Source organism: Stegodyphus dumicola, chromosome 1 (assembly GCF_044657685.1).
Source record: "Stegodyphus dumicola isolate Sdum_Otavi_A_Nest chromosome 1, ASM4465768v1".
Lineage (NCBI taxonomy): Eukaryota > Metazoa > Arthropoda > Arachnida > Araneae > Eresidae > Stegodyphus > Stegodyphus dumicola.
In genome coordinates this window covers 225,159,184-225,171,266 of record NC_140768.1, presented here as the reverse complement: position 1 = coordinate 225,171,266, position 12,083 = coordinate 225,159,184, and the positions used below count along the sequence as shown (strand labels likewise).

Below are 12,083 nucleotides of genomic sequence, written 5' to 3'. Positions count from 1 at the left end.
GTAGATTAAATAATTAAATGTTATAGATAAGAAAATATAAAATTAAGAACCAGAGAAGTAGATATTATGTGTACATATAAGGGGCAGCACTTCTTTTTCCCTTCTACATGTTTATTTAACTAATGATTATTATTTCAAGTTCGCAGATATGCAAGTTCATAAAAACCAGAAAACATTTATTGTAAATTTTTAAAAAATAATTTAAATATACAACGTGACTGATAATACATGTGACCAAATTCAGGTACCTATTTTCTCAATAATATGATCAAGTTTTCAAATCATCACACATTGAGTATTATACTCAAAATCAAACAAAATGTTTTATAAATTGTAAATTGAATATTTAATTAAGCTAAATTTTAAAAAATATTTTAAAGATATTTTTTAATAGTTTTTCTTCTCAAAATCATGTCAAGTTGTTAAAAAAACCCTATGGAACTCAAATGAAGAACAAAACAGGAATAAAAGCAAATGTTAAAATAAGAACAAGAAAGAGTAAGTTTTCACTACAAAATATCCCTTTTTATCAAAATAAAACTGAGATCACTCAATCTAGAAATAACTAAGATTGCTGAAGTTATAGTCATTCCTGTTAGGTTTGGTAGTTGGTGAATGGGCTGGCTGAATGATAATTTTATGATTTTTCCTTAATATATGAGCATGTCCCATGAACATGAAATGATTTCCTTTAAGAAATCCTTCACAATACCATTCTTCTCAGTAACTCCCTTATTGTGCTTCAATTAACCAACTTTAAAGTGAAATCTGTAACTAATCTAATATATATCAGTGCATAAGGAAATAACTGAAAAATGTTATAGGTGATGGAGGATGGGGACACTTGGTGTCTAACAAAGGTAAGCAGGTATATGTCCCACGCCCTCCACCATCTTAAAATGGCAGCTCCCAAGACCCAGGAGACCTGCCTTGGGAATGCCAAAAATATTACACCAGTTTGTTCATAGCAGTAACTTTTGATAGACTTAAGAAATATTCTAATGCTGTGTATTAACCATTTATAACAACGGCAGACATGAAAACTGGATCTCATCTGAAAAGCACTCTCACCAGGCAAAGAAAAATACAGCACATGGAAAAACACAGCAGTGAAAAGATATACCAGTTTAAAAAATGGTAAATTGGCTGTCTGACATTCTGACATGATTTGTCACAAAGACATTTCTATACAAATCAAAACCAAAAATGAATAACCTGTGTTGTTAAAATTAGGTTTCAATTCATGATGAAGTTCAGTCAAGTAAAAGCTATACATTCCTTATATATATCCTCCTATATTGATTAATAATTAATTATTAATTAAAATAACTATATAGCATTATAAAATGACTTAATGAAAAATAACCAGTTGTCTGCCTTCTTGAAACCAACTATTATCTCCATCTAATGCTGGATACCCTGAAAAAAAAAAAAAAAAAAAAAAAAAAAAAAAAAAGAATAAAGTCAAAATTCTGAAGTCTTCAAAATGCATTAAAGATAGAAGTAAACGAAATACCTCCCCCCCCCACACACAAAGTAATTAAATGAGGTCTTGCCTGACTGTGGCCTTTATATAAAAAAAATTATGATGCTTTTTGCAGCTATATCGAAAACTAGACGTAAAAATTTAATTTTGGTCAAATGTGTTATCAGTCGGTTTATAATTAACTCAAACTGCATTAATTTACTTTAAAAAGTACCTTTTCTGGCCCACTGTTGCATTCCATTATGCTACATAATAATGTTTTATCTATTTTACGATCAAATGAGTCTTTACTCAGCTGCACTTCAAAACTACGTGCACCATTATCTTCAAAATATAAAATTCTTTTATTCTGAAGAATTGGCAAATTTATTTCATTAGAAATGCACTTAGTAGCTTGGTTTCTAGTCTCACTGTTTTTAATCTGTGGTAAAGTACATACAGTGCTTTCATGTGAAGGGGGAGTGTGTTCATGATTTCCTCTGGCACTAGCTACAGACCTTTTATTGTGGGACTTAGAGTTTGTATTTTTTCCATATGATAGCAACTCATCAGCTGATTTAGGTGGGTAAACATTGGTAAACTGTTTAGTTTTTAAAGCTGTACCTCTAGATAACATGTATGTGTTGCTGAAATTTTCCCATGGCTTGAATCTTGTGCTGGCTATTGTGTAAGTAAGATTGTTCAGAAATTGATATGATTTTTCTCCTTTTATTTTATCTGCACTGGGACTCTGTCCTCTAGTTGTATATTTAATAGATCGTGGAGTTGAACTCTGAGAGCCTGTAGCAATGGAACTTGCATCTTCTTTACATTTCTTGTTATGATTTACTACAGCAGTAATAGTTTCTGATATATTTTCCTTAGACTGATTATCTTTGAGATCATCTGGAGCCTTATATTCAGAACATTTGTTTTTCTGTACTATTGAAAGGCACTTTAAATCTTTAACTGCCCTATGCTGACTGTTATCATTACCATCACCATTTCCATTTATATCTGGTATAGTAATTACTGCTTCTATTTTGAGTTCATTTTCTGTAATTTTCTCTTTGTGAACAAACTGCTTTGCTTTATTACAGAATGGAGGTAAACTACACTCTGACTCGTGTTCTGTGGTTTTCTTTTTATTGACATGCTGAACTTTCTTGTTAATGAATGGAGGCAAACTGCAGTTTGATTTTGACCTTTGTACAGATACATGAGGTTTATTTTGAGTTTCGCTCCCATGCGAAGATGACGACCTATGTAGATGAAAAATAAAAATAAATATATATTTTAAATATTAAAAAAATTGTATAATATTAATATCAACATACAAATCAGTAGTTCCCAAACTCTTCAGTCAGAATTAAGCTGTTTAGAGAAGTTATGCTAGTTTTTGTATTGTTAAATTTATATGTGTACATGTTTGGATTATCTTCGATTTGAACAGTATTATTATTGTTTAATTTATAGGCAAAGCATGCAACGGTTATCTGTCTGAAGGGAGGATACCTCTTTGAAATACTTTTTAAGGGAACATATCGCACATCAGTTAAATTATGAAAGTTTAATGCTTAAGATCTATACTAACAATTTGACAGCCAAAATGATTTACAGTAGCATATTTCCCTAGGGTTACCAGACACAACTTAGTAGTACAAATAGTTAATGCATTAACTAAATCAGCACTGCATTTTATGCTCAGTCGAAACAGTACTTTCTAATGTTACTCCATTTCGGTTGTGAAAAACAGTTGCAATGCATCGTGACATGGCTTCTGCAAGTCCTGTAAATATCCAGAAGACTGTACCACATTTGCAAGCAGGGGTCATGAAAACTTGATAAGCAGTTGCATTTCAGAGATACTTGTTCCTAGCCTTGGGATCTGGATTTAACCTTTTAATGGTCATCAACACGCTCAGCTCATTCCAGTTATGCACCACAGTGTGCACAAATAAACCAGCTTGCATTACAAATTTATGACTAACAGATATCATAAGTATTTGGAAAGATAGAACTGCTCAATCTTGTAACTGCTATTGGGTTAAAGTTATTTAGATCAGCAGCCTTTCTCATTACATGAGATTTTAATGTTTAAGATGCATGCTAACAATTTCACAGCCAAGAGAATTTATTGCAAAGTGATGCCTCAATATTCCATAATCTAAAATAGCTAAATCTTAAATAACATTTCCATTTTGTCACATGCCATATACCTGACTAGGGCGAGTACATTCTCATATTGTAGAGATGGCCATAATATTTTAGCTGATCAGGGTATAGCTTAATATTCATATTTAGTCAAATTCTGGCAATATTATAAAAACTTAAGATTTTCTTTAATGGAAAGCATTTCGATATGTTAGATTATATATTTTATGTTATATATGAGGGGCTTTCAAATAAAAGTTGTTTGAGGTGTATATCCATGAGATGTGTAGCAACAGAAATGAGACAGATACATAGATAGGAACAGCAATATTTAATGATTGAAATGCATACACTGTTTGTTAAAAAAATCACACATTGCATTAAGGCAGGCATCCCACTGCTTGGAAAAGTTAAGAATTCCGTCCGTGAGGAACGATTATGGACTATCCGTGAGGAACGATTTGTCGGTTGATCATGGAATCCGTTCATAACTGTGGCTTTTACGTCCTCGTCAGACTGAAAGCATTGATCTTTTAGGCTTTTCGTCAGCTGTCAAAAGATGTGATAGTCACAAGGCGACAGATCTGAACTGTAAGCTGGATGTTCCAAGACTTCCCACTTTTTACGGGCCAATGCCTCGACACACATCCAGGCGGCATGCAGCCTTGCATTGTCATACACAAGGATGACACCTGACCACAACATATCTGGACATTTGTTTTTGATAGCTTTGTGCAGCTTATAAAGCATTTTGGTGTACCATTGGGCGTTAATGGAGATGTGCGTCTTCTTAAACTCCAGTAATAGGGGACCCTGAATGTCCAAAAATGCTGTCAACATCACCTTTTCGGCTGAGTGCTGAATTTTGAATTTTTTGGGCTTAGGCAAGTCGGGATGTTTCCATTGCATGCTGATGGACTTCCCTTCCAGTTAGAGTGATGACACCAGGTTTCATCCCCTGCCACTATGCGTTGCAGAAATTTGTTACCGTCAACCGTGTAGTGCACCAAATGTTGTAAACTGAGGCCCATTCATTGTTTCTTGTGATGGTCAGACAGTATACGGGGTACCCATCGGCAACAAACTTTTCGATACTTCAGAATGTTGCTGACAATATTGTGAACAATACCAATGGAAATATACAACTCATGAATGCATGAATGCTTCGACGTCTATTTGCCTTGATTTGCTGTGTCAATATTCATAATCAGTTTATCTTTCACAACCTTGTGCGCTTGACTGGGCTGCGGCAAATCCGTTGTCTCCTGGTGACTGTTGCTAAAAGTTCTCACCACCTTGTCACCGTGGGCTTCGACACACGTCTCCGTACACAGCTACCATTCTTCAATGAATGTCCACCGGCTTACACCCATCCAGAGTTTAAAACTTAATTACAGTTCACTGATCTGTTTTCAATTCAGTTGCATCTACAAACCAGTTTTGAATGAATGCCATGTCCTTACAACTGAAGTTAGCAAACATCTCCTTCTGCACATGCATGCATGGTACATACAGCTTCACTATTGCATTTGTTTCACAAAAATCCAGTGCAAACTTTTCGCATGTGGTGATTCGAATCACTTTCATTTGAACACGCCTTATATATTTTAGATTATATATTTTATTATATATTAGATTTTCTTCTATATTACATTGCCTATTACCATGTAACACCTTTTCAAATTTTGAGAATAATCATTCAGAGTCTGTTTTTTCAGCATACAGTAGGCAGCAACTTTATATTGCTTAGGAAAATGATTTTTTTTTATATTCCAGAAGTATACAAACATTTATTAAATATGGATATGGACTTGATCAGAAATTTTGCGAGTAATTTAAGGCTTAAATTTTTTATTTGGATTTTTGAGGAGGATTACAAATTTTTTCATCCAGTTTTTAATAAAATATCCAGTTTATTTCACTTACACTTAAATAGAGGGACTATTAAGTTGTTTAAATCGAAAAAAGTAACATTATTTACAGGAATTTGAAATGCAAGTGAAAATTCCCAGAATTCATGGATTTACGTACTTAATTGTGTAATCTCAAAAAATCATATAAAATTTATGGGAAATTCATTACCCAAGATATATTACCCATTATTGATAGTGATAGTTTTTGTGTAGTCTGTCAAACTGTTTACCTAATAAATTCATTTTAAAATTTATAATACAGTAATTTTTAGGTAAATAGTGATTTACAAAAACCTACCTTTTCTAAATTACATTTGGGAGAGGAGTTAAGTAAAGTAAACTATAGGTGTTAATATGATGTTTGATTTTTGACTGTCAAAAGCTCAACGATTTGTTGGGGAAATAAAATAAATAATAAGTTGCGAGTGAAAAGGAATATTTTCTCAAAGCAGGTATTATAGAAATTTACTAAAAAAATCTAAAAAATTAGCAGCAAATTACTATCACAACATTGTAAGTATGTGCATTTAGCAGTGTAGCTAAATTAATGCAGGAATTCTTATCTTAATATGTCTTAAATTTTTTCATATTCAACTACATGATTTTACAAATATAACAATGTTAAGTCTTTAAATAATTTAAAGTTGTATATATGTATACATAATTAAAAAAATATCCACAGAAACTACTTGGATATTCAAATATTTCATTAGAGAATAGCATTTATCTTTTATAAGATATTGCATTAAATTTATATATACTTCTCTCATGCAGATACATAAATTACTTTTATAATCTTACAATTTTTGGTAATCATCTGTTACTGCCATATTAATTTTTTCAGAAAATTTATATTAAAAATGTTAACACTAATTATATGTAAATATTTACTAAATAATACATTCACTTCTTTCTTTTTTTTAAACCAATCATTATATAAGAACAAAGAAACATGTAGTAGTTTTCATGATTACAATGAATACACACCTCTCAGAAGAGTCCTGAAGGAACAATAAAATGAATTTTCTAATATAATCATTCAAAAGCAATTCTGTGATACTTGGTCTTTTCTGTGGTTCATGTGTGAGCATTGATGAAATTATTGTCAGAAATTCAGGAGAATAAATATCTGGCATGACGGAAACCTAAGAAATAGAAAATGATATTTTTCTTTACATTATTATATTATTAATACTTTGTGAGGTATGCAAACACGTATGACATTGTATAAACTCAGTACTATATGCAACTTTTGCCATTGGTAATCCCATAGAGAGAGTCATTCAAAAATCAGTGAAAATGCAATAATGGCCTCAGTTCCTTTTTAAAGAACGTATATGGATCAAAAGTAGCATATATAAATTGTAAATATTTGTCATACATTTATTTCAACAGAAGAATGAAATATGTGGATAAGTGAATATTTTTTATCGTTAATTTATAATAATTACCCAATTAATGGCATTAGTTGGAGTCAGACTGTTACATGGGATAGATGGCTTTGTGTATTATGTTATTATCCGAGTTGGTAGGACTTCAAAAATTAAATAAAAATGATTTTAGGAAGAATTAACAAATGAAGAGATAAAACTAAAAAATTACAGGAGGTGTTTACACATTTTTAGAATGATTTCAAGGCTGATGATGAATGATAATTGATGTTTAAAATGTAAAGACTATTTTTTAAAAATATTAGATCTAACAGCTTTTTTTTTTTTTTTTTTGACTATAAGTCTACATTGTGATTTCCATGACAGAAAGGCTTTTCATAGAATTTCCAAGCGTATTAATTTCCATTCCTCTTCCACAGTCCATCAATTATGGTGGGCTTCACTTAGAAAGAGCTCTTTTCAAGAGACTAAAGGCACAACAATAGTGTGTAGGTAAGACATCAGGTGACTTTATACATTTAAATTGTAAATATTTGTCATACATTTATAAGAATACATTTAAAAAGGTGCATATGCAACAACTGTATCAGTCTTTATTTTTTCAAGGAATGCAATGTATTTTTCAAAGCATGACTTGTTGCATTTCACTCTTTCCAAGTCACTTGGGTAAAGAAATGGAATTTCTACTATAAATATTAAATGTAAAACTTTCACTTGATAGTATATTGAGTTGATTTTAACATTTTTTCCAGTCTTCTTATTTTTAATTTTGCCTTGTAAGAGAATCCTACGAGACACCTGTACTGAAACTGAGTTGATGGAGCGAGATTTGCATATTTTTCCCCATCTTTACTTCAGATAATAAATGCACCTTTTTTATTTTGTGCAGCAGAGTACTGGCTTCCAATGCATAGAAATTTCATTTTATATAATGTGTAAACATGCAGAAGGTCTTTATATATTTTTAGATTGATTTCGATGAAGAAATAAAAAAAAAAAAGTTTTGGAACAAAAACTTCTGGCAACAGATTATCATTTAAATGAGAAATATCATCTGCTACTTTTAAATTTATTCTTCTTTCAAAATGTTGCACGTAAACTAGCTGTGAATTGCAGGATATGTTTTTGCACTTTCTGAAGTAAAATATTCCAATTCTAAAATTCAAAAACATTGTTAAATGCATGGTATTAAGATTTTGAAGTGTAAAATAAGCAATGTTATTAATCAGAAAGAGTAAAACCCTCAATTATAACTCCTACACGGAAATAAGACTTGAAACGAATACCCAAAAAAGGTATGTACTGCTTCTGATGTTTCTAAAGTTAAATCATTGGTATCAAGAGAAACTCTGCCAATGCAGAAATGGTTAGGTTAGGTTATTTAATTACGGCAAAGCCTCGAGGGCTATCTGCCTAAGAGGAGGGATGCCTTCGTGGAGGACTTTCTACGGGAAACTGGCTCGTACACAAGTTACACATGGGGAAAACCACGAAAACACCCATGAAGCCAGCCCGTTCGTGGGATTCGAACCTCAGACTGAACTACCAGTGTTCAGCGACTTTACCGCTCGACTGCTGGTGGGCTCCCAATGCAGAAATGAATTGCAGATCTTTAAATGCATCTGTAGCAACTACAATTAAAATAATAAATCAATATTTACAATTTTAAAAAAAGTTAAAAAAACATAATGTTCATCAACTTTTGCCAACTGTGGCTCAATGCAGAACAATTTGTAGAACCCAGTATGAAAACTATTCAGAAAGAGACAAAATGAAAATACATTGTGACCCTCAATGAAACATGGTTTACGTAAATGACTCCAACCTCCCCCCAAAAAAAGAGAGAAAAGGGGGGGGGGGAAAAAGAGAAAAGGGAAAAAAAAGAAAGGGTCTGTTTACTATTTTTGAAATTGAAGAGAAAATGTGTATAAACTTAGTTCTATCAATGCAAAGAAAGTTTCAGTAAGTGGTTTATGATTGTTGCAGAATTTTCTAACAATGAGAAATTAAAAAATAAGAAGAATGGAAAAACATATTAAAAATCAACTCGGTGAACCATCAACAAAAAGTTCAATATTTACAGAAGAAATTCCATTTCTTTGTCCCAGTGACTTTCAAAGAGTGAAACTTCATCAAAACAAAGCAACATCACACTTCAAAAAGTACCATTGCATTCCTTGTGAAAATGAAGACTGTCTCCTGACATTTCACTTATGGACTATTGTGCCTTTGGTCTCTAGGAAAAGATTTCTTTCTAAGCACAAACCCACCATGACTGCTCTTCAAAGTAGTGTAAGACAAATGGAAACCAATATTGCTAAAGTTCTTATGAATTCCTATATTATGGGAATCATGATGCAGACTTATAATAAAAAAAAGTTTACCAGATTGAACTTTAAAAAAATATTCTTTGCATTGTAAACATTAATTACATGGCCTTAAAATCATTCAAAAATTTATATAGACCCTCTGTACATTTTCATAATTTCATTCATACATTTCTTGTAGTATACATTTTCAAAGTAAGAATTTATGCAAGAAAATAAAGGTACTTACTTTTCCTTTCATTATTTTCTGAATTAGTGTATGGATATCCTGAGCATTAAATGCTTGTTTTAAAGTAGCAATTTCATACATGCAGCAGCCTAAAGCCCATACATCTGACTGTTAAAAAAATTAAAATATGTATGTATGCCTACATATCTATCTATCTACACTCATGTCTATAAATTAAAGATAATTCAGAATGACATGGAAATTGAACTCTAAAGTAAAAATTTCAACTGTAAAATTATCATACATATCTCCAAGAATAATATTCAAATTACAGGAAGTCAACAGATGACACTGATAGTACATCACAATGAGAAGACTGTAAGGGAAGTGTATGTAAGGAATGGTAGTAAAGAAATCAAATTGTTCACAAACATTCTGTAAGCCACTTAGTGCCACAACCGAATAGTTATGACACAGAAGATGCATGTGGATTATTTTTTACATGGTAGAATTATCAGTCACCTGGTATGTGAGCATACTCAGATGGAAGTATTCGAGGAACTTGGAATAGCCCAAAGTGTCATCTCTAGGCTTTGGCAACAATTCCAAAATGATGCAAATATCAGTAGACGTTACAGTACAGGTTGCCCCGAGTTACAATGCCGAATGGCGACCAATATTTGGTAGTAACTGCCAAAAGAAGCAGATGGAGCACAGCATCAAACCTGTCTCATCAGCCATGGGTATGACAGTTTCAACTCAAACCATGTACAGATGTTTGGAGCAGATTTGTCAATATGCTCACAGGCCTGTCAGATGTGTTCCTCTCATGGCAACTCACTGTCGCCAGTGGTTAGCCTGAAGTTAAGAACATGCAATGTGAACATCGTCACAGTGGGCTTGTGTGATGTTTTCCGATGAGTCCAGGTTTAGCTTGCAGTCTGATTCACATCGGACTTTCATATGGAGAAATTCAAGTACCCACTACCACTAAGACAACATCATTGAACGACACCATTACAGAGGTGCAGGATTGCTCGTTTGGGGTAAAATTATAGTCAGCTCCAGAAAAGATCTGCATGTTCAGATTGGAACCATGACAGACTAGATTTATCATGGCATCATTCTGGAACAGCATGTAGGTTTGTTTAGGTGTGCCACAGGCGCAGAATTCGTGTTTATGAATGTCAACGCCCATCATCACCGTGCAAACATTGTAAAGGAATGCCTTCAGTCTTGTCATTATCAATAATAAGTCATTCTTGATATGGAATGGCCAGCATTCTCACCTGACTTGAATCTGATAGAGCATGTGTGGGACATACTTGGTTGACGAATTGCAGCCCGTCATGAACCTCCTACATGTGTACTGTAACTTCGGAGAGCTTTGCTTGCTCAGTGGAGTAATCTTTCCCAAGATCAGCCTGATAATTTAATACTCAGCATGCCTAGGCATTGTACGGACTGTATTTCATTGTCTGGGAGACATACAATATATTAATCATCATACCAATCATGTAATGTTAATACATCCATCTTTTCTTCATCTTTTGTTTAATAAATGGGCTTTGTGAATAAGTCATGTTCGTTTTGTTCCAAACCTTTATTTTCCGGATCTGACATTATCCTTAATTTATAGATATAAGTGTGTATATATATGAATATATATATTTTAGAAATTATAATATTGAAATTTTTTAAGCCAACAATCAAAGAAGAAATTTTTTAATTTCCTATACATTTATGGTACTTTAAAATGCATGACATAAATGAAATAACATAATCACTAACTGTTGTCAGTAGGTGGCTAAAGAAAACAACACACATTTATTCTTGTAACATGATTGTACATTCTTGTACATGAGGATAATTTTCTGCAGTTTGATGAAAACAAACAAAATATGTGCTGTATCTTACTACAATGAATTGCACACAAAAACACAGTGAAACAACTTATGAATAACAGACTACATGACCTGGCAGTGATCGAGTTTCAAGAATGGAAGAAGTCAAAGAATTAATAGAGATATGATAAATGAAGAATTGGATCACCTTATCACTACAGCCAATAGTGAAACCAGTGATAATGAAGAAGTTAAAGTGCTTTTAACTTAAAAGAAATTAAATGAATTGTTAAAAAAGGCCTGATTTTGCCATGGAGACTGATTCAACCGAAGAAAGAAGAGGACACTTCATGAGAGGCGCAGAAAAAAAATCTGTGCTGCTTACCACAAAATTTTTAAAGAATTGCATCATTTACTGTACCAAGCAAAAATCACCAGCTTTAAAAAATGTGTGCTTACATATCAAGTACTTATTAAGCAGCAATAAAGAGATCTTTCAATTAAAATTCAATTCACGTTTTTTCCATTTTAATCACAACAATATTTTGGTTTATTTAAATTATGCATACTTTTTTAATCTGAATGATATTTAACACATTTCTTCCATAGAAAGTTGACTTTGCAGAATGTGATTTTACGACACATGGTAATAGTCTCATGTTCGGCTATGATTTACTGTACATAACCTGAAAAGAATTACTGCTAGGTATGTTCTCTTAAGAGAACCACTTCTAAAGAAGACTAATTTCCAGTGATACACATGGTCTTTGAGGCAAAAAATTCCGCTAAACATCAGAACTGTGGGTGACTGTCTTGGAAG

General features: G+C 32.6%; 1 protein-coding gene across 2 annotated transcripts in view; it reads right to left on the bottom strand.

Annotated features, from left to right (window-relative positions):
* Positions 1 to 12,083, bottom strand: part of LOC118201047 (uncharacterized) — a 29,631-nt gene that overhangs the window by 5,260 nt on the left and 12,288 nt on the right. Inside the window, exons 4-6 of one of the 2 annotated variants that reach the window (XM_035373067.2) lie at positions 9,480 to 9,587; positions 6,520 to 6,677; positions 1,701 to 2,727 (exon numbers count right to left, since the gene is read on the bottom strand). In XM_035373067.2, the coding sequence (XP_035228958.1) occupies positions 1,701 to 2,727; positions 6,520 to 6,677; positions 9,480 to 9,587 (1,293 nt within the window). The remainder of the gene's footprint in view (positions 1 to 1,700; positions 2,728 to 6,519; positions 6,678 to 9,479; positions 9,588 to 12,083) is intronic. The other variant, XM_035373069.2, reaches the window with a different exon arrangement.